Source organism: Clytia hemisphaerica, unplaced genomic scaffold (assembly GCF_902728285.1).
Source record: "Clytia hemisphaerica strain Z4C2 unplaced genomic scaffold, Clytia hemisphaerica genome assembly, whole genome shotgun sequence".
Taxonomy (NCBI): domain Eukaryota; kingdom Metazoa; phylum Cnidaria; class Hydrozoa; order Leptothecata; family Clytiidae; genus Clytia; species Clytia hemisphaerica.
Window position 1 is genome coordinate 188,892 of NW_027104186.1, and position 22,536 is coordinate 211,427.

The 22,536-nt window shown below is 35.6% G+C and overlaps 3 protein-coding genes and 3 long non-coding RNA genes across 6 annotated transcripts; 1 reads left to right on the forward strand and 5 right to left on the reverse strand.

Annotated features, from left to right (window-relative positions):
* Positions 1–591: 591 nt before the first annotated feature.
* On the reverse strand, positions 592–6,182 carry LOC136814901 (small ribosomal subunit protein RACK1-like). The gene is given in 6 exon segments (XM_067071322.1): positions 592–803; positions 1,093–1,344; positions 1,474–1,519; positions 1,521–1,715; positions 2,624–2,798; positions 5,985–6,182. Coding segments are annotated over 6 exon segments (948 nt in total). The 5' UTR covers positions 6,091–6,182; the 3' UTR covers positions 592–629.
* A 1,687-nt stretch (positions 6,183–7,869) lies between these two features.
* On the forward strand, positions 7,870–9,363 carry LOC136814893 (uncharacterized). The gene has a single exon (XM_067071318.1). The coding sequence runs from the start codon at positions 7,870–7,872 to the stop codon at positions 9,361–9,363; it is 1,494 nt and encodes a 497-aa protein (XP_066927419.1).
* A 4,556-nt stretch (positions 9,364–13,919) lies between these two features.
* Positions 13,920–14,591, reverse strand: LOC136814894 (uncharacterized). The gene has a single exon (XM_067071319.1). The coding sequence runs from the start codon at positions 14,589–14,591 to the stop codon at positions 13,920–13,922; it is 672 nt and encodes a 223-aa protein (XP_066927420.1).
* A 2,761-nt stretch (positions 14,592–17,352) lies between these two features.
* Positions 17,353–18,636, reverse strand: LOC136814897 (uncharacterized). Its single transcript, XR_010847656.1, has 3 exons — positions 18,544–18,636; positions 18,017–18,240; positions 17,353–17,663 (listed from the first exon to the last, which is right to left on the reverse strand). It is a non-coding gene; the product is annotated as an uncharacterized lncRNA (long non-coding RNA).
* A 1-nt stretch (position 18,637) lies between these two features.
* LOC136814896 (uncharacterized) lies at positions 18,638–20,171 on the reverse strand. Its single transcript, XR_010847655.1, has 3 exons — positions 19,953–20,171; positions 19,290–19,605; positions 18,638–18,767 (listed from the first exon to the last, which is right to left on the reverse strand). It is a non-coding gene; the product is annotated as an uncharacterized lncRNA (long non-coding RNA).
* Positions 20,172–20,493: 322 nt separating this feature from the next.
* On the reverse strand, positions 20,494–21,955 carry LOC136814898 (uncharacterized). The gene is made up of 3 exons (XR_010847657.1): positions 21,879–21,955; positions 21,220–21,535; positions 20,494–20,707 (listed from the first exon to the last, which is right to left on the reverse strand). It is a non-coding gene; the product is annotated as an uncharacterized lncRNA (long non-coding RNA).
* Between the last annotated feature and the right edge of the window lie 581 nt (positions 21,956–22,536).

Sequence of the window (22,536 nt, forward strand, 5' to 3'; positions counted from 1 at the left end):
TATTTTGAGCATTTGAATTCTATCTGGAATACTTTTTCTAACATTGATTCGCAAAAAGACGACCAGATTAACGAGTATGACTATAATGACCACGTGATAAGAATTTTAACTGTAAATATTACAGTACTCAGGAATTTACCTATCTTCCTCTCAACAAAATTCACTCTCTTGTTTTCATCTTAACATATGTTTTTCTAGATAACACCATGACAATCTCATGACAATATTATCTAAACTCAATCATAACTTTGATTTTCTTGGTATTAGTGAGACCCGACTAAAATCTTCTATCAAAACTCGAAAAACACAAATCTTTCTATCAAGGGTTATAAATCTTTTGACACACCAGCTGTTTCTTCAGTTGGAGGTACTGTTTTTTCTATATTCTGAAATCTCTCGATAGTAAACCTCGCCAAGACTTTCTAAAATCATCTCTTTTAATAGTGGCATCTTGAATCTACTTTTGATGAAATAATTTTTAAAAACCGAAAAATTTAACAAATTTGATTCCTTTATGGTTTTTCTAACGTCTACTTAGCCAACTAATCGAATTCTAAAAGTGGGTAACGTTGAATGAAAAAAAACATAATATTTTTGGGATTCCCGTACAATATATTTGGTTTAACAAGTTACATTCTTGTGACTTGCCAGACACGAATAAGGTTATCTGTGTACCCTGCAAACAATGTTTGTCCATCAGCGGACCAGGCCAAGGAGATGCATTCAGCTGATTGTTTGGATTTGTTGTTGACGCTTATCACCTCTGGTTTCAATTCATCAACGACAGATTTGGATTCCAAGTCCTAAAGAAGGAAGGAACATTTAAATGATTTCAAAATTAAAACCAAAACGAGAGGGCAGTTTAGAATGAGATTTTGATATCTTTTGAACGTCCAGCTTTCTGATGTAAATTAACAAGAATTTTGATAAGAGAAGTCAACAACAGTAAGAGACAAAGTGCTATTTAGCTCTGAACCAGACATTGAGCTAAATTTCCAGAACACATAATCTATCCAGATAAACTTGATTTTAACATGGACTGTTAATTGAAACTGAAAACCAATATTTGGATGCTAGTTTTTCTGAACTTACCCAGATCTTGATGCTTGGTCCTGTAGCAGCACAAAGCCAGTATCTGTTTGGACTGAAACACAATGAGTTGATGATATTTCCACCATCCAAAGTGTAAAGATGTTTTCCTTCGTTCAAATCCCACAACATAGCTCTTCCGTCTTTGCCACCAGAAGCACACAATGAACCATCAGGAGAGACTGTAACTGTGTTCAAGTATCCAGTGTGTCCGAAATGGTTGATCTTCAATTTACAGTTGGTCAAGTTCCAGACCTAATTGAAAAATAATTTTCATTAAAAATTCAAATCTGAATTAGACCCAATAACCCCCATTCTCTCCTCCTGTCATAATTATCCGAAAATCATTTCAAAAACTCAACGTGCTTAAACGAAGAAATTTACCTTAACAGCCTTGTCCCAACCGCATGAAACGATGATTGGATTTTGTGTTTGGTGAGAATCGAACACATGAGACCCATTCGGTGTGACATTCATCGCTGATTGTGTATTTACATTGTCCTAATGTGTTCCACAATTTGATGGTATTGTCACGGGATCCAGAGACAATTTGTCGGTTGTCAGCAGAGAAGGCAACACTCAAGACATCTTTAGTGTGTCCAACAAATTGACGAGTTGTGATTCCACTGAAATAAATAAATAATTTGATTAAAATGGGTGATCCTTTAAAACAGAAAATTTACTTTGGATTTCAGATACCTTAAGGGAATTATTTTTTGCGGGAATTATTTTTTTGCGGGAACTAATTTTTGCAGTTCGAAGTTCAAGATTTAATATTTAATATTTGCGGGAACTTAATTTTGCGGATTTCTCACTTGAAAGAAAATTAGCGCGGTACTGTGAATATTAGACCTTTGTTTTTCACATTTGAAAATTTTTGCGGGAACTTAATTTTACGGTTTGGGCCTAAATCTGCAAAAACCGCAAAATTATTTCCCGCAAAAATTGCTCCTTAAGGTAACTGAATTGTGAATCCAAAATGCCTAATATAACACCTTCAGTGATAGGGAAAAAATATGAAGAGAGTATATTATGTAATTTGCTTAATCATAAGTATTGTTTTCCTGAGAGTTACATAACTCAAATACTAGCACATAACAAATTTAATCTTTTAGAAAAAGGAAGTTTTTGGTTGTGTATAAACTAATAATACCTTAAGGGAAGAAATTTTCGCGGAATTTAATTCCGCGAAACACACCAAAATGGCTAAGTCGCGAAATTAAATTCCACGAAACTCAATTTTGGAGGAAGATGACGGCAATGAAGTTTAATCATGACTTATCATAAAAAAATTCATATTTGATGTTATAATTTTGTTGTTAAAGTTTGTTAATGTGACTGAAATATGTCTTGAAATTGATGAAAAATATCAAAAACATTTTCTCTGTAAAAAGAATTCTTTTGAAATTTCTCAATCACGAAATTAAATTCCGTGAAACTCTTGAAATCGGCTCATTCGCAAAATTAAATTCCGCAAAGATTTCTTCTCGCGAAAATTTCTTCCCTAAGGTAATAGATCAGGTAATCAACTTACGCGTTCAAATCCCAAAGACGAAGAGTTTTGTCCCATGATCCAGAGAGTGCGAATTGTCCATCAGAAGACATGACTACATCAGAGATGAAGTGGTTGTGTCCTGTGAGGCATCTCTTTGGTACTCCATAGTTCATTTCGTCATCACGAGTCAATTCCCACAAAATGAGGGTCTTGTCTAAATGTAATAGAAAAGTTTTTTAGTGACAGATTGTTGTGAATATTAAGGTACCAAAATACAAAGTTGATTTAAGGAATCTTAAGTGTTCCATAATCAGGGAGAAAGGTTTCAACACTGTAACATTGAAAGGGTATCTTTTTGGAATTTTTTCACAAGTCTTGTAAAAAGCTTATTAGTTTGTTTAAACAATGGACTAGTTAAGGATGCGATTACATGTTTTCCACCCCATTCAAAGAGCTAGTGATAAGCGCTTATATTGCACACATAAAAATTCTACAATATCTAAAGCCATGTAGTTGCGCATTTAAATCTCAGAAGTTAAGGCTGTAATTAAGAGCAGAGCAACAAAATATGGGCCCAAAACTGTTTTGCAAAACACAGAAATGGTTTCCCAGTCCTTTGAAAAGATGCGTTCCATACAAATTCAAAAGTATATGCCACTACAATCAGAAAGGAAGATTCTTCAGAATGGGGAAGAATTTTTAGAAGTGGGATGCAAAGTAATTAAAGGACTAATATGTTTTTTTGGAAAGGAAGAGAATAATTATGCTCCTTTTTTGAGATACTTATTTCTGTTTTATAAAAGGTAAAGTGTGCAAAAATTAATGACAAAAAGTTTTTTGAAGGTTGAAAGATAATTATAAAAAAAGTATAACAAGATTCGCAAAAATGTGACTAAATATTTCCTTAAAAATGAAGGTCATTATTGACATATACTAGCAAGTAGCTGTCGCTAAGAATCTCTTTTTTGGCTTTTTAATTCATTTGCATGGGGAATTCATACATTTTCTTCTCTCGCCTTGGATATTTCGAATTTCAGAGAAAAATTTTGCCTTTGGAATTCCTGTGTCGCCCAGCCCCCTGTTACAGACAAAACTTTCCACACTATTCAGGCCGTTTTAGCCCTCCTGAAATCACTAAAATTTTGGTAATAACAGCCTTTTTAGTGGAGAAACACGAGAAAAGTGCCCTTTTTCACCACCAACGGATGCTGCCCTCCCTTTTTAAAATATGGCCTGCTACTGCCTGCTATTAAAATACACTAACATGTGTTCTGGAAGTGTCTAAGTTCATTTTGAAATGCATATGGTGATGATTTTTAGAATCTGTGTGAAAAAACCTTTCCAACGGTATATCATATCCAGTCGGTGCACAACTTCGCAAGGACTTCCTGATTGGGTTGGAAGTTCCTGTTTGGAAGTTTCAGTAGTTTTTTTCTCAACCAAACAAGATTTCCACGGTGAAGTTTATTTTTCTTTTGGTGAAAAATCTTAAAGTTTGATACTTTAAGACCTCAAAAACATTTCAGCTTTTGCCAGCCATCGTACAGCTTTGCCAAAAAATCAGTCACTATTCAACTTCCTGATGAGGAAGAATCTTCCCAAACAGACAGAATTCAATTTAAAAATGTTCCCACTTGAGAAAACTTTTCCCCATTCTAAAGAATGGGTGATTTCAGAGAAAAACCATACCCCCTCTGTAGACAGGGTTGTTAGGAATTTTTTTTTCACTTGGAAATCTGACGGCTACAAAATGCATAAACCATAATGCATGATAATAGTATTGTGTAATATACAGAACGATTTTATATTTTCTAAAACTCTCCTTTGTAGAGGCTAGAACCGCAAAAACCTCTTTAGAAAAGTTTCTTAAGTAAACATTCCAATCAGAGGGATTTCCCCAGACATGATATTTACTTTTCGAATCCGAACGAAAGAGAAAACATTCGAATCATAACAACAAAGGGTTTTCCGTCAGCATAAATAATAATAAGATGCAACAGATCTGAAAGGTTTCCCCCTTCTTCTTTCTCAAAAAAAAGGTAAACACATAACATTTCGAATGTAAAAGAATTTGACTTCCAATTTCTTAGATCTACCTTTCGTATGAAGCTCTTTAATTTATATTGGCTGGATATTGGCTTATTTAACAAAAAGCATTCACATGGTTAATGCTTTTTAAGAGGGAAAACCCATCAAAATTTATACGACCCTGCCTATGCCCCGGACAGTCCGGGGTTTTTTTGATGCGTGCCCGGGGTCCGTATTATTTGTTTTTGAGAGACTACCCCGGACGCCCCAGACAGCCCGCGCGGTCGCTTTTTATAGAATCGCTGACCGCGCGGGCTTTTTTCTAATTCATTGAAATATTCTTCCGTGGACAAACGCCGTCTTCCAAAAGATTTTGTAATGTCCTGATTTTGGCGTTTCGTGTGTGAGGCCTGTATTTGAACCTTAAATCTCAAGCGTGGTTTGTTCAGCAATCAAATTCTAAAATCTAACCGAAAGCTGAAAAATGGATCCTGATCAGACAGAGAAAGGTAAGGTAAGGTAAGTAAGTGAGTTTTAGACCTGGATAAAATGTCCGGGGGTTTAAAGTGTGCTCGGCGATATACGTCCGGGGTAAATTTATGGCGCAAAAATTGGAGCCCCGGACGTAGGTCCGGGGAAAAAGTTATTTTTTTCAGACCCCAGACATTTGCCCCGGACTGTCCGGGGCATAGGCAGGGTCGTAAATTTATTAGCAATTCTTCGAAAAGATCTCTGAGAAAAGCCAGAATAAAGATCTTGCTATAAAATTTTACGTTTTCAAGTTAGAAAAGTAATATACGGAGGAGATACTTTCGTGTTTTACACTATACTACGTTCTATAAAATACAACTATGAAAATCAAAATGGCGACATGTATTTTCAGTGGATCATGGATTTTCTTCATCATCCAAAATTCAAACTTACAACTTTCTACCCTTTATTTTCTGGCAGAAAGTGGTATATTTGTTTTGTTGAAAGTATTCTCTTTCAAATTTTACTTATTATAGCCTCTAAAATTGACATTTTTCAGATATTATGCATTATGCATTATGTTTTAGGCATTATGTACCCATCGCTTGGAAATCCTGAGAAATTTTGAAAAAGATTCCAGAAAATGCGGGATTTTCCTATTGGTCATTGGTGGTATAAAAAAATCCAAGATATCCTTAAAAATTCTTGAATATTACGGAAATCGGGAGGCTCTACAAAAGTAAACTGTTACGGAAAGTCCATGTCATAACAGACTGTAACTGGAACCGCCCAATCTTCCTGATCTTGTTAGTGGCATAGACTGTTCAAGATAGCACTTTTCTCAAATAATTTGTTTTCACACAAACATTTAGAGCTTCAAAAATTCAGTAAATATGGATACCTCTTGAGGCTGACAAAATTTGGTTTGGATCTTGAGGTGTGGTGGCAATTTGGGTGACCCATCCATTATGACCTTTTAAAGTTCCACGTAATGTCAATTGCTCCATAGTTGAAGTCTTGATTGCAGGGATCCCTTAGGATTTTATTTAGTAGATAGACGTGTCTTCCTTGTCGCTTGTACAAGGCTAAGAAAGGAATAATCTCGTGTTTTGACCGGGGTCTCTCAGGGCGCTCTAGGCTGGATTGTTATATAGTGTTTTTACAGGCTAGTCTCTTGTTCGGGAGAAAATCTAAGTTTAATTTCTACGTCAGATGGCCGTAATGTAGAGTTTTTTGATTCAATAATTATCGAACAAAAAACCAAAGTGGAAACAAGAGAAATAGAGACAAAGTATTGCGTTCTGAAATATTTATTGTCGAAACGAGTTGAATGTAAAATGAAAATGTAATTTAAGTTTTTGCGTTGCTGCGTGGCTGCGTCTTGATGTAGGATTTGGGGTGACGTTGGGGATGTACCATGCAATATAACTGATAACTTAAACGCCTAGGGCTGCGGGACAGCCACTGAGGATGCCGCGGGACGGCTGAGGTGCGTAGCCGGGAGCTGTGAGCGACCTCGTAGCGGGTACTGCGTGGCAGTGTAGTGTCCTTAGCTTAATACCGTTGGGACTTACGGTATGTCGTGACCTTAAAGTCCCGGGGGGACTTGTCGTGTGTGCCCGAGAGGCAGTGTGTACTTGATCTAAACTAGCCGCTAACTATAAGTGTAAGGGGTTACGAAGTAACCCACACCCCCCTGATGATACATGGCACATCCCAAACTAGGCGGTCCCTGGACTAAACATCCTCCGCGTATGAAAATGAGGTAAAACCTTGGGACCAAAAAGCGCCTTGACATCGTTGATTGGCCGTCGTCGTTGGCCGGTCGACGTCACCTAAGAAACGAGAGAGAAAAAAAAACGAAAGAAAGCAAAGAAAGTAAGAGCTGGTGCTTATCCTTATTTTGGGCAAGTAAGGGCGGGTGGGAAATTCCAAAACATTATGATTTTAAAAGAATGTGTTTCGATTTTCGGTCACGGTTTATAGGCTAAAATTCAAGATGGCCACCAAGCGGGCGTATGTTTGATGCGTAAGGGCGTAAGAGCCGTGATGGGCGTAGCGTTAGTCGCTTCCTCGAAATTAACATGAGCTAATGCTTAGCTCTAAATAACTTAACTTCCAAGCAGCTCTTCGTGCTTAACGCATTCCACGCATGCGCTCTAAAGGGAATGGTTCTGCAAGAAGACCTGCGAAGGTTCTCGGGTTTTCTTTTGAAATTTCAGAGTACTTTTCACGATTCAATCGCGGCATTCGCATATCATTTATCGATTTGCGTGGGGTAAACAAAACCGATTCTACTGCGACCGTGGCTTTCTTGCTCCGAACCAAATCCAAGATGGCGCCTGAAATTCACGTTTTGGCTCTTGGTCGGAGAGAGTATATCGGATCGCCCAAAGCTACCTTCATTTTTTTTTTTTATCCACGGATCGCTGATAGTCACCTTTCCGGGGGTTTTGTTGCTCGGAATTGATTAACTAACAGTTAGGTAAGGTCAGGGTTGCTAGTAACGGCTTGTCACTGTGTCGGGTGTGTTGTATTGTGAAGATGAAATATCGAGACAGAGACATCGAGACAAGATAATAGATATATTATTATTCTTTATACTATATATATATTGTTAGTTATACGCATGCGCCGTTACATTTTGAGTTTATCTTTTGTACATATTATAGTAGTTGATAGTTGGATATTGAAGAGATAGGATATACTTTACACACCGTGTTTACAATATTATATTGGCGACGAAGATAAATTTATGGTTCGTTGAACATTACTTATTTTGAAAAATGGCTACGTCTACAGAGCCTGCTGCTGTTACAGTTTCGTTACCTGCTTTTCCACAGTTTGATGTGGAAGAATTTTCTACGGTCGCTATTCGTTGGACCAAATACAAGAAACGGTTCGAGAATTTATGCACTGCCTTAAATGTTAGCAACGACAAACAAAAACTTGCTATGCTTATGAACTACGTTGGGGAGAGAGTCAATGATATTTACGACAGTTTACTTGCGGATCAAGAGGAAACCTACAACAACGCTATTCAACTCCTGGATGCACATTTTAAACCTCAATCAAATACCAGTGTTGAAATTTACAACTTCAGACGGCTGGATCAAGAGAGTGACGAAAAGCTGCACCAGTACTACACAAGGTTACGTACTCAAGCCTTAAAGTGTGATTTTGGAAACCAAATTGATGTCGAACTGAAACGACAGATCGAGCATGGTACCAACATGCCATTATTGAGAAGATATAGTTTTCGTAAACCTGAACTTACATTGCAACAATTGCTGGTCTACGGAAAAGATTTGGAGGATACAGAGTTTCGTACCGACGTGTTTGACGATTCCAAGAAAAAGTGTACAGATGAAGAAATCAATAAAATCGGTCGGAGATTCGGTAAGAAACCATTCCAGGGAAGAAAAGGAAAAGATTCGATTGCAGAAGATTCAAAAACTAAGAAATGCTACCGCTGTGGGGGTAAATTTCCGCATTCAAATAGATGCCCCGCAGTTGGAAAGAAATGCAATTTTTGTAAAAAGATTGGACATTTCGAAAGATGCTGCATGAGCAAAAACAAAGCTGCAAAAACAAGTGCAATCGATACATGTTCCTCTTCTTCTCTTCCTTTTATTTTGAGTGATTCTGAGGTCGAAAGTGAGGGGGCCGAGAGTGAGGAGTCTGTTTGGGCGATGTCTGAGGAGAAACCTGAGAAAAGCGAATCCGTTAATGCTACAAATGTTAAGGACTTATTTGATGTTAAATTGACTGTTGAAAAGAAGCACAGAGTCGAATTTTTAGCCGATACAGGGAGCAAAGTTAATATTTTGAACTTCAAAACCTTTGACAAACTGAGAGAGAAAAACAAAAAACTGAAATTGCAAAAAACAAACGTGAAAATTATCACGTACGCTGCTACGCAATCAACCGTGAAATTGATGGGAGTTGTTAAATTACTAATTGAAAACAAAAAGAAATTTCTTTGTGAAGACTTTTACGTCATCAACACAGATGCAAAAAACATTTTGAGCGGAAAAACGTGTCTTGAACTGAATTTGCTTTCGATAAACATCAATTCTTGTGAAGTGAATAGCTCAAATATTCCAGAACATTTGCAGCCCATTATACACAAATATAAAGAATCGTTGTTTTCGGGAAAGGTCGGTAAAATAAAAGGGACAAAGGTGAAACTACATATAAATGAGAGTGTAACCCCCGTCGCAGAGAGAGAACGCAGAATTCCTTTTGCTTTGAGAGATGAAGTGAAAAGAACTATATAGGAATGGGAGAAAAATGATATTATTGAGGACGTTACGTCAGAGCCTACCCCCTGGATAAGTCAAATGGTTATTGTTCCCCCAACAGATGGGAAGAAATTTAGGGCGTGTGTTGATATGAGAAACGCAAATGAGGCTATTGAGAGAACTCGTTACCCTACCCCTACGGTTGAAGATCTTATTGGGAAATTATCCGGTGCAAAATACTTTACAAAATTAGATATGAACAGTGCTTTTCATCAACTCGAACTTGACCCTGAATCTCGTTATATTACCGCTTTTCAAACGGAAGACCGTATTAAACGTTTCAAAAGGCTTTTATTCGGACTTAATTCTGCTCCTGAGGAACTTCAGCACATTTTGAGATCTATTTTAGCCGATATACCCGGAGCTATGAACATGGCCGACGATATACTTGTGTACGGTAAAACACAAGAGGAACATGACACTGCTTTAAAACAGACACTTGAAGCTTTGGCTGAAAAGGGAGCTACCTTAAATCTGAAAAATTGCAAATTTAATAAACGTCACCTTGAGTACTTTGGGTACGTTTTCTCAGAGGAAGGTATGCGACCTAGCGAGTCGAAGGTTCGAGCGCTGAAAGAAATGTCGCCACCAGAAAATGCTAATGCTGCTAGGAGTTTCCTAGGTTTTACAAATTACCTGAAACGATTCATACCCGATTACAGTACGCTTACCCATCCGATACGTCAGTTGCTTAAGAAAAACGCTCACTTTAAGTGGACTGATGAATGTGAAAAGTCGTTTAAAACTATTATCGATATGCTTTCCGATGAGAAAAACCTTGCTTATTTCGATGAGGAGAAAGAGACTATGGTATACTGCGACGCTAGCCCTGTCGGACATTCTGCTATTTTATTACAACGTACTCCCGGTAAAGACGATTTACATGTTATTAACTACTCGTCTCGTGCTTTAAAAGACGTCGAATGTCGCTACAGCCAAATCGAACGCGAATGCCTTGGTATGGTTTACGCTGCTGAGAAGAACCATATCTACCTTTTCGGTCGAAATTTTACGTTATTTAATGACCACAAAGCGTTAATTAACATTTTGAACAATAAGAAACGCAACATACCGCTTCGAATCGAAAGAATGCTTTTACGTTTACAAGATTATGACCTCGAAGCCAAACACGTTTCTTCAGACGATAACATTTCTGATTACACAAGTCGGCATCCGGTTGATCAACCAAATACAACGAACAGTTACATTGAGACTTACGTTAACATGGTAACAAATTTTGCAACACCAAAAGCCTTCAAGATTGAGGACATTGCTACAGGAACAGAAAACGAAATCGAATTACAAATCCTCAAGGAGATGATTCAAGCCAACGATTGGTACAAATTAGATGAGCCACAGAAACATGAACATTTACGTAAGGTTAATATAGACTTGCTTAAACAGTTTCGTAAAGTCAAAGACGAACTGACCGTCAATCTCAAACATGGTGTCATCCTCAAAGGTAACCGAATCGTTCTACCTACGAAATTCTACGAAGATGCTGTACGCATTTGTCACGTTGGACATCAAGGCATCGAAAAGACGAAACAACTTTTACGAACGAAAGTATTCTTTTTCGGCATGGATAAGATGGTCGAAAATTGTATCAAGAATTGCATCGCATGCCAATGTACTGGCCTCCAAACCACCTGCTCCGATCAAACCCGTCGAAGTTCCTGACGCCGTGTGGGACACTTTGCACATTGACTACCTGGGACCAATCCCAGTTCTCAACAAATACGTTCTCGTTATCATCGATAAGCGTTCACGTTATCCAGAGATTGCTTTTGTCAAAAGTACAACCGCCAAAGCATTGATCGACGTACTTAATAAGACATTTGCAGCTTATGGTAACCCTGCGAAAGTCATTACCGACAATGGTCCACCGTTCCCATTGAAAGAAGTTCGAAATTTCATGGAGGAAAACGGCATTACTCATCACCGAATCACACCGTTATGGCCACAAGCAAACGGCCAAGTCGAAAATTTTAATAAACCGCTAATGAAAGCGATTCGTGCCGCGTACATCGAGGGAAAGGATATGGAGACAGAAACCTACAAATTCTTACGACAATATCGAGCCACACCTCATAGTGTTACAAAAGAAGCACCTGCTGATCTGATGTTTGGTCGTAAACTTCAGCATTCACTACCGCATGTACCGTCAACCAAACCAGTCAACACCGACGACTTAACGAAACGTGATTTCAAAGCCAAACAGAAAGCTGCTGAATATGCAAATCACCGTCGACACGCTACAGAACGCACGGTTAAAATTGGTGATCAAGTTCTCGTAAAGCAAACGAAACGAAATAAGTTGACGACATCTTTCGACGTAGTTCCGTACATCGTCACCGATATTAAAGGAACAATGATAACTACAAAAGCACTGAATTCAGACAGAACATTGACTCGTAACGTTTCTCATTTTAAGCCCCTTCCTAAGACCGCTGAGTTGCCTAAGTTTAGGGGAGGGAGGGAGGACATGTTTGAAGAGGAGGAGGATTGTGAAAAAGACTCGGGCATTCAACGTAAGATGCCCGTAATACGGAAATCATATCCTAAACGAAACCGACGACCTATTTCTGAGTGGAGAAAGTACTGAGAGTGTGAACCTGTATATAGAACGTTGATACTGCACTTTAAAGTTTATCATTTCAGATTGTTCCTGACCACGCCCATCTTTGTCAATCAACCCGGTGAACATCACGTTGCCAAGGGGAAGATGTTGTATTGTGAAGATGAAATATCGAGACAGAGACATCGAGACAAGATAATAGATATATTATTATTCTTTATACTATATATATATTGTTAGTTATACGCATGCGCCGTTACATTTTGAGTTTATCTTTTGTACATATTATAGTAGTTGATAGTTGGATATTGAAGAGATAGGATATACTTTACACACCGTGTTTACAATATTATAGGGTGCATACTCGGCGCCTTGGGCCCCGCAGGGTTGTTAGTAACGGCTCGAATTTCAGTCAGGTTTAAAAAAGGGGTACTTTTACCCATATTATAATAACATCACCCCTAGGCTGCTGGCATCCACTAACGGATTCGTGCTCCTTATAGAGGATGCTTAATAAGCGATATTTCCTTTGTCCAGAGATTTGCCGCCTTTAGCCGATATACGGCTAAAGAAGAGATATATGTTGGGGGATTCTGGGACACGCGCACGCGAACGCACGCGAACGAACATACAGAAAGTGAGTAAAGGGAAATTCCCGTACAGAAAGTGAGTAAAAGGGAAATTCACATTCAATATCGGGGATTCTGAGACACGCACACGCACACGCACACGCGAACGAAAATTATCGTAAAATTACCGCTTTAAATGAGGTGCTTTTGAGGTCAAGATTTTAGGTTGAAAATGGGGAAATTTTTGAGAATGATGAGTGGTCAAAATAAAAAATCGCCCGCGCGGCAAAAATGATCGGCGCGACAAAAATGAACGGCGCGATTTGAAAAAATGCTGAGTTGTCGAAAATTTGAAAGGAATGAACTTTCAAATTATGTTGAATATTTTGATGATTTGAAAATTTGGAAAGTGGTCAAAAATTGAAAAGGGGAAATTCCCTGTAAAAGTTGTTAGTTGGAGGCTGTACTTATAATAAAAATGTCTGTCTCAGTTACGACCACTTTAAAGAATTTTTTAAATTCTAAAAAGTATATAATAAATATGGACAATCAAACGATTAAAGAATTAAGAGCCATTGCTAAAGAGCGTGGTTTAAGAGGATATTACAAACTTAGAAAGGGAGAGCTTGTTTCTTTATTAGAAGCTCCAGTAAGACCACCAAGAAGACCTAGTCAAAAGAAATCACGTCGCGAAGTTACATTGTTACCTAAGCCTGAAAGCATAGATATTTTTGAGCAGCAGGAGATGATGAAAAATAGGTCAGTTGTGAAGAGCAAGCTAAATGAGTGGTACGACTGGCTAATAAATTACGTGCCTAAATCAATTAAAGAGCCAGTTGGGAACGCTTTTTCAAAGGTAAAAAATAGTGTTATGAGTTTGTATGAAAAAAGTAAAAAGACATTGTTAGAAGAAGTTGAAGAAGAGGCTGAAAAAGAATATGAAAATGAAGATGTTAAAAGTCTGATGCCTGTAGAACATAAGAAAGCGATGAACGGTGCATATAAGAGTTTTAGGATAAGCGGACAAGAAAAAACAGATGTTGATAGTTATATAGCTCTTGTGGAGCCTAAAATTCGAAAGCTTATTGAAGAGCAAGTGGAAGTGTTGGTTGCAGCCAAAGTTCAGATGCATATGTGGTTTAATATGACCGTACACTATGAAGTTATGCTACCGACTGAATTACTATCTTTCAAATGTAATAGATACGTAATATAATAATACGCACCGTGTTAGCTATAATACAATAATACAAGAATATAAATATACGACACTCCCCACCACCGAATGAGTCTAAAAATACCGAAGAAATATAGTAACAAAACTACGTTTCTCATGTAAGATATATATACCGTAAAAACCGAAATATAAAGGACTGTATAATAAACTACTCAAAATTTTTAATTTCTTCTTTGGCGTTTTGTACGAATTTGACGCCTTGCAAGTCTATCTCTTGTTTCTCGTCTTTGGTACTTTCAATAATTACAAGTTTGTTTATGGGCCGACGCAAAGGGCCATTAATTGTCTTTACGACTGCTGCACGAATTTGATTGTCTTTACCACTAATAGTTTCTTCGACACGACCCATTTTCCAAGTATTTCTAGAGCCTGTGTCTTCGATCAAACAAACGTCACCAACTTTGATAGTGGTATCAATACCACGCTTGCTTTTAACATAGTCCCGTTCTCGCAAGCTGGTTATATATTCGACTTTCCATTGTTGCCAGAAGAAAGCCAAAATACGTTTCAAATTGTCACATGTTAATACGTCAGCGTTGTCGTTGCTGTCCGTATTTACGTTTGTTGTTTCGATCTTACGCCCGTAGATGAGATGGTTTGGCGTTAATGGTGGATCTCCAACTTCAGAATCGTAAACGTAAGTCAATGGTCTGTTGTTTAGAATGTTTTCGATTCTCTTCAATAACGTTAACAGTTCGTTATAAGTTAGTATCTCTTTACGTAGAGACTTCTTTAAGATGCGTTTCGTGGATTGGATCATCCTTTCAAACATACCACCCTGCCAGGGGGCGGCCTCAATGTTGTACGACCAACGAATCATTCTCGATTTTGCGAATTCTTTCGTTGCATTTGACGTGAAGTTTGAGCCATTATCACTTACGACTTTGCTTGGAGCACCATAACGATTAAAGCTTGGAAGAGCTTAAAGCACTCCATCTAGCCCTTCGGATTAAGCTCAGTGCTATGTCCTAGTGTTAAAAGATCTTCCGTCTCTGACGGATATTGGTCTCGGCGAAGTGTAAAAAGAGACTTAGAAATGATGTCTTTAAAAGGTCAGCAGTGAAACTTGGAGAATCTGCACAAATTTGCGGAATCAATGCGGAAAATGTTACTTTCAAACTGGAATTTGTATAAAAACCATGTGGGCCACTCAAGGTCGGGATCCTATTTCATTGATTCAAGCTATTCTAAAAATTATTTTCAGGTGAGGCAGACTGGGCACGATTGAACGAACAAGAACGACAACGTTTGATCATGAAAAAGCGTTTAGAGCAAAAGAGATTATTGAGAGAAGGAAAATTTGATGAGGCTGCTAAGCTACTTGGTGACGGATTCAAAACAGAAGCTAGCCTGAACAATTTGATGGGTGAAAACCGAAAAAAGTAAGCATACTTCATTACACGAAAATGAGTAGACATGTAATTAACACGAACTAAAAAACTTTGTTTTAGTTAAAACTCCGGATCAGGCTGACATTACATAGTCCATGGGCGCAAAGCGTATCAGTGAAACTGGGAGGAGAAGTGGACGGGGTTTACTTTCGGTCAGTAAATTTACATTTGGGCGCCAAGCGTATCAGTCACTCTCGCTGATACGCTTGGCGTCCATGAGACCTGTAATGTCAACCTGATCCAAAACTCATATAATTAAAACTAGCTGTGGTGTCCTTGAAAAAGGAAAAAATTCGTGTTTAAATTTTTTGCGTGTTAATTTCAATTTAATACATGCCTACTGGTACCTACTGAATTTCGTGGAATAAGATGGTTTGACGTTACTTAACATACTATCTTTAGGACGGATATTTAGGTTTTCTGTTCAAAATGTGTGTCCATCTGCGGCGAGTAATGTTTTATGCTTATGTTAGATAGAGATAGAGATTCATACTTTTTTGGACCTACCCCGGTGGAGGTCCTATAAATTAACCCATGTATGTGCGTCCGTTCGTTAGTTACTAGCTTTTCTCGATATTGGCTCATTAGTTTTTTCTGATTTTTTTGCACAAAGATGCATAACTATAAACCCTCGAATGTGACGGAGCCCGATTTTCGGAAAAAAAGGTTTTAGGCAAATTTGGGCCAAAAAACGGGTTTTTTGGACTTAGTGAAAAATTGGATCATTAATTTTTTCTGATTTTCTGCATGAAAGTAGGGTACAATCATAGGTAAAAGATGGCTCAAGCAGATTTTTGCAAAAAAATTTTGTTGCCTCAAAAAACGCATATTTATCTATAAGAATCACTATTAATAAGCATACATCAATGTTCTTAGTCAAATTATTCAATTTCTTTATGAGATCGATGTTTTTTTGCTCACGAGGGCTTATTTTTAAAGAATAGGTGTGTTTAGACTAGACTATGCTATAGTCTAAGAAAAAAGCCCAAAGCCGAATAAAAAAATTCGCAAACGGTTTTTTTTGCCGAAAAGAGTTTACAGTCGGTAGAGTTGCCAGTCTTAGACTATATGATTTTGGTACAAAATACAAAAGCAGCCCAAATCGTACGAATTCGAGTTTCCGTATGCGAGGCCAACTGTGTTCGGTATTCGAAAAAATCAAAACAAAAAAAAAGAGGCGGGAGAGGAACTGAGATAAAAGAGGGATTCCAAGAAATATTATAGTTCTCTTTGGAGACCCTCTTCCCTTTATTCCCTTTATATTTTCTTGGAACTACACTTTCTTTTCTTAGAAAACAATTTTTATAAACAGTCATTATTTTTAATAAGTTTGTAATTTCTTTGCAACAAGGATATCTATCTAAACTTTCACGTTATAAATTTCTTAAAAAACATCAAATCATGTAAGTTTGTTTGTTTGTTGTTTTTTACCCCTTTTATATATTAAAGTCCATGTAAATAAAAAGCTATAGTATATTCTCCCCACCACCATTTGCTCAAGACAAATGATATGTATAGTAAACAAATCATTGACAGTTTAAATACTTGCAATCTCGAATGTTTTCCTTAGCTCTAGCCTGTGTAAAATTGTGACACTTTGGGTATTTACTAACCAAGTGCATTCTAATGGGAGATGAATCACATTAACAAACAGAGGTCTTTGCAACACTACAAGTCTTTGATTTGGATAAGTATTGTAAAAAGAGCGAACTATATTTTTGCAGTATACAGAGGGCGAAATGTATTAAGATTAATTGATCTCCCTCAAAAGTCATATTCACCTCACTCAAAGGTCTGTAAAAAGTTTTAAATGATGTGATTTACATTATTTACAATTGAACAAGAATTACAGTAATTTACCCTTCCCACCTTCTAATTGAATGTTTCCAAAAATTATCATTGGGTCAGTCAGATACTATGTCTGACTATATGGGTGCTTTTAGTAAAATTTTGAAGCAACTACCAGACGATTGCGTAAATCTAAACATTTTTCAGCAACAAGATGAATTCAAAAAGGTTTATCCCAATGAAAGAAAATATTGGATAAATGCTAAACAAAACAATTACAGTGACAACAAGAACAATAGAATGCTAATAGTGAGTGGTTCAATGGTATGATAAATGAACTTTGATTTGGTTTGATTTCTTCAAAAAAAACAAGCAATTTGAAAAAATCTTTACTTACTTTGTACGTCCAATAAATACATTTTGTCTGCCCATCTATTTTTCTCGATCAAGTCATAAATTGGATGGATCGAGTTACCATCTTGAACAATAAAGGAGGGAGTTATCCTCTTCAAAATAATTGTCGCTGTAGATGAGCAGATGATGCTACGTGGCCTTCCAAATGGTCGAATCTTCTCGACCAAAGTATTTTCCCATTCATTGTTGATTATTGTATCAGCCTTAAACAAGGCAAGGCTGAAATTGGTGGCCAAATCAAAACAATGCACCATGTAACCACCATCCGAAGTGTGCTGCTCCATATCTTTAATATCGAACTAAACAGAAGTTTCGATTTTAGTGTAAATCACTTACATAAATTACTATTTGTACAGTTTACAAATCATTTCGAATTAAAATTAGTGGATTTTATATTATCTCAGCCTTTCAAGAAAGCATCGATGGAATAAAAATGTATTTTCTTTATTTAAACATCTTCCTTTTTTACCTCTCTGTCAAAAGTAGACATCATCTCAGAACTTAGCATAATTTAATCAAATTTTTCATTAAAAAATAAGTAATTATATTGATCAAGAAACATAGAACTAAATAAATCAAAACATTTTTCGTTTGTGCAAGACTCATCATCATCATCATCATTAATTAAATAAAAAATATTTATAATACTTACACAACATTTTCAAAATGGCATTTAGCACTTCCATCAAATTCCACTGTAGGTTTGAAATAATGGTCTGTGGTAGACCAAACAAACTGTAAACTGAATCAGATATTTCTTCTGCTATCACATTAACATCTATCGTGTTGGTATTGAATAATGTAAACGAGAAGTTTGTTTGCACATCATAGCAATGGATCAATTTGCCAGCAGACGACACGTTTATCACGTCAATCCTAAAAGATGATTTTGAATTTACTCATTGGAGGCTTTTAAACAATTTTTGAAAATGAAAAGAAAAGATAACAAGGGGAATAAAAATGTATTTCCTTTATTTAAGCATCTTCCTTTTTTACCTCTCTGTCAAAAGTACGCATCATCTCAGAACTTAGCATAATTTAATCACATTTTTCATTAAAAAATAAGTAATTATATTGATCAAGAAACATAGAACTAAATAAATCAAAACATTTTTCGTTTCCACAAGACTCATCATCATCATCATCATTAATTAAATAAAAAATATTTTTAATACTTACACAACATTTTCAAAATGGCATTTAGCACTTCCATCAAATTCCACTGTAGGTTTTAAATAATGGTCTGTGGTAGACCAAACAACCTGTAAACTGAATCAGATATTTATTCTGCGATCACATTAACATCTATCGTGTTGGTATTGAATAATGTAAACGAGAAGTTTGTTTGCACATCATAGCAATGGATCAATTTGCCAGCAGACGACACGTTTACCACGTCAATCCTAAAAAATAATTTTGAATATACTCATTGGAGGCTTTTAAAACAATTTTTGAAAATGAAAAAAAAATAAAAAGGGGAATAAAAATGTATTTCCTTTATTTAAGCATCTTCCTTTTTTACCTCTCTGTCAAAAGTACGCATCATCTCAGAACTTAGCAAAATTTAATCAAATTTTTTAATAAAATAAATTTATTTAGATCAAGAAACATAAAACTAAATAAATGAAAACATTTTTCGTTCCTACAAGACTCATCATCATCATTAATTAAATAAAAAATATTTTTAATACTTACACAAAGTTTTCAAAATTGCGTAAATCTAAACATTTTTCAGCAACAAGATGGATTCAAAAAGGTTTATCCCAATGAAAGAAAATATTGGATAAATGCTAAACAAAACAATTACAGTGACAACAAGAACAATAGAATGCTAATAGTGAGTGGTTCAATGGTATGATAAATGAACTTTGATTTGGTTTGATTTCTTCAAAAAAAACAAGCAATTTGAAAAAATCTTTACTTACTTTGTACGTCCAATAAATACATTTTGTCTGCCCATCTATTTTTCTCGATCAAGTCATAAATTGGATGGATCGAGTTACCATCTTGAACAATAAAGGAGGGAGTTATCCTCTTCAAAATAATTGTCGCTGTAGATGAGCAGATGATGCTACGTGGCCTTCCAAATGGTCGAATCTTCTCGACCAAAGTATTTTCCCATTCATTGTTGATTATTGTATCAGCCTTAAACAAGGCAAGGCTGAAATTGGTGGCCAAATCAAAACAATGCACCATGTAACCACCATCCGAAGTGTGCTGCTCCATATCTTTAATATCGAACTAAACAGAAGTTTCGATTTTAGTGTAAATCACTTACATAAATTACTATTTGTACAGTTTACAAATCATTTCGAATTAAAATTAGTGGATTTTATATTATCTCAGCCTTTCAAGAAAGCATCGATGGAATAAAAATGTATTTCCTTTATTTAAGCATCTTCCTTTTTTACCTCTCTGTCAAAAATACGCATCATCTCAGAACTTAGCATAATTTAATCAAAATTTTCATTAAAAAATAAGTAATTATATTGATCAAGAAACATAGAACTAAATAAATCAAAACATTTTTCGTTTCTGCAAGACTCATCATCATCATTAATTAAATAAAAAATATTTATAATACTTACACAACATTTTCAAAATGGCATTTAGCACTTCCATCAAATTCCACTGTAGGTTTGAAATAATGGTCTGTGGTAGACCAAACAAACTGTAAACTGAATCAGATATTTCTTCTGCTATCACATTAACATCTATCGTGTTGGTATTGAATAATGTAAACGGGAAGTTTGTTTGCACATCATAGCAATGGATCAATTTGCCAGCAGACGACACGTTTTATAACGTCAATCCTAAAAGATGATTTTGAATATACTCATTGGAGGCTTTTAAACAATTTTTGAAAATGAAAAGAAAAGATAACAAGGGGAATAAAAATGTATTTCCTTTATTTAAGCATCTTCCTTTTTTACCTCTCTGTCAAAAGTACGCATCATCTCAGAACTTAGCATAATTTAATCACATTTTTCATTAAAAAATAAGTAATTATATTGATCAAGAAACATAGAACTAAATAAATCAAAACATTTTTCGTTTCTACAAGACTCATCATCATCATCATCATCATCATTAATTATATAAAAAATATTTATAATACTTACACAACATTTTCAAAATGGCATTTACAACTTCCATCAAATTCCACTGTAGGTTTGAAATGGTCTGTGGTAGATCAAACAAACTGTAAACTGAATCAGATATTTCTTCTGCGATCACATTAACATCTATCGAGTTGGTATTGAATAATGTAAACGAGAAGTTTGTTTGCACATCATAGCAATGGATCAATTTGCCAGCAGACGACACGTTTATCACGTCAATCCTAAAAGATGATTTTGAATATACTCATTGGAGGCTTTTAAACAATTTTTGAAAATGAAAAAAAAGATAACAAGGGGAATAAAAATGTATTTCCTTTATTTAAGCATCTTCCTTTTTTACCTCTCTGTAACCCATCAAAAGTACGCATCATCTCAGAACTTAGCAAAATTTAATCTAAATTAGCTAGATCAAGAAATATAAAACTAAATAAATGAAAACATTTTTCGTTCCTACAAGACTCATCATCATCATTAATTAAATAAAAAATATTTTTAATACTTACACAAAATTTTCAAAATTGCGTAAATCTAAACATTTTTCAGCAACAAGATGAATTCAAAAAGGTTTATCCCAATTAAAGATAAGATTGGAAAAATGCTAAGCAAAACAATTACCGTGAAAACAAGAACAATAGAATGCTAATAGTGAGTGGTTCAATGGTATGATAAATGAACTTTGATTTGGTTTGATTTCTTCAAAAAAAACAAGAAATTTGAAAAAATCTTTACTTACTTTGTACGTCCAATAAATACATTTTGTCTGCCCATCTATTTTTCTCGATCAAATCATAAATTGGATGGATCGAGTTACCATCTTGAACAATAAAGGAGGAAGTTATCCTCTTCAAAATAATTGTCGCTGTAGATGAGCAGATGATGCTGCGTGGCCTTCCAAATGGTCGAATCTTCTCGACCAAAGTATTTTCCCATTCATTGTTGATTATTGTATCAGCCTTAAACAAGGCAAGGCTGAAATTGGTGGCCAAATCAAAACAATGCACCATGTAACCACCATCCGAAGTGTGCTGCTCCATATCTTTAATATCGATCTAAACAGAAGTTTCGATTTTAGTGTAAATCGCTTGCATAAATTACTATTTGTACAGTTTACAAATCATTTCGAATTAAAATTAGTGGATTTTATATTTTCTCAGCCTTTCAAGAAAGCATCGATGGAATAAAAATGTATTTCCTTTATTTAAGCATCTTCCTTTTTCACCTCTCTGTCAAAAGTATCATCTCAGAACTTAGCATAATTGAATCAAATTTTTCATTAAAAAATAAGGAATTATATTGATCAAGAAACATAGAACTAAATAAATCAAAACATTTTTCGTCTCTGCAAGACTCATCATCATCATTAATTAAATAAAAAATATTTATAATACTTACACAACATTTTCAAAATGGCATTTACCACTTCCATCAAATTCCACTGTAGGTTTGAAATAATGGTCTGTGGTAGATCAAACAAACTGTAAACTGAATCAGATATTTCTCCTGCGATCACATTAACATCTATAGAGTTGGTATTGAATAATGTAAACGAGAAGTTTGTTTGCACATCATAGCAATGGATCACTTTTCCAGCAGACGACACGTTTACCACGTCAATCCTAAAGAATAATTTTGAATATACTCATTGGAGGCTTTTAAAACAATTTTTGAAAATGAAAAAAAAAATAAAAAGGGGAATAAAAATGTATTTCCTTTATTTAAGCATCTTCCTTTATTACCTCTCTGTGACTCATCAAAAGTAAGCATCATCTCAGAACTTAGCAAAATTTAATCAAATTTTTTAATAAAATAAATTAGCTAGATCAAAAAACATAAAACTAAATAAATGAAAACATTTTTCGTTCCTACAAGACTCATCATCATCATTAATTAAATAAAAAATATCTTTAATACTTACACAAAGTTTTCAAAATTGTAAATCTAAACATTTTTCAGCAACAAGATGAATTCAAAAAGGTTTATCCCAATGAAAGAAAATATTGGATAAATGCTAAACAAAACAATTACAGTGACAACAAGAACAATAGAATGC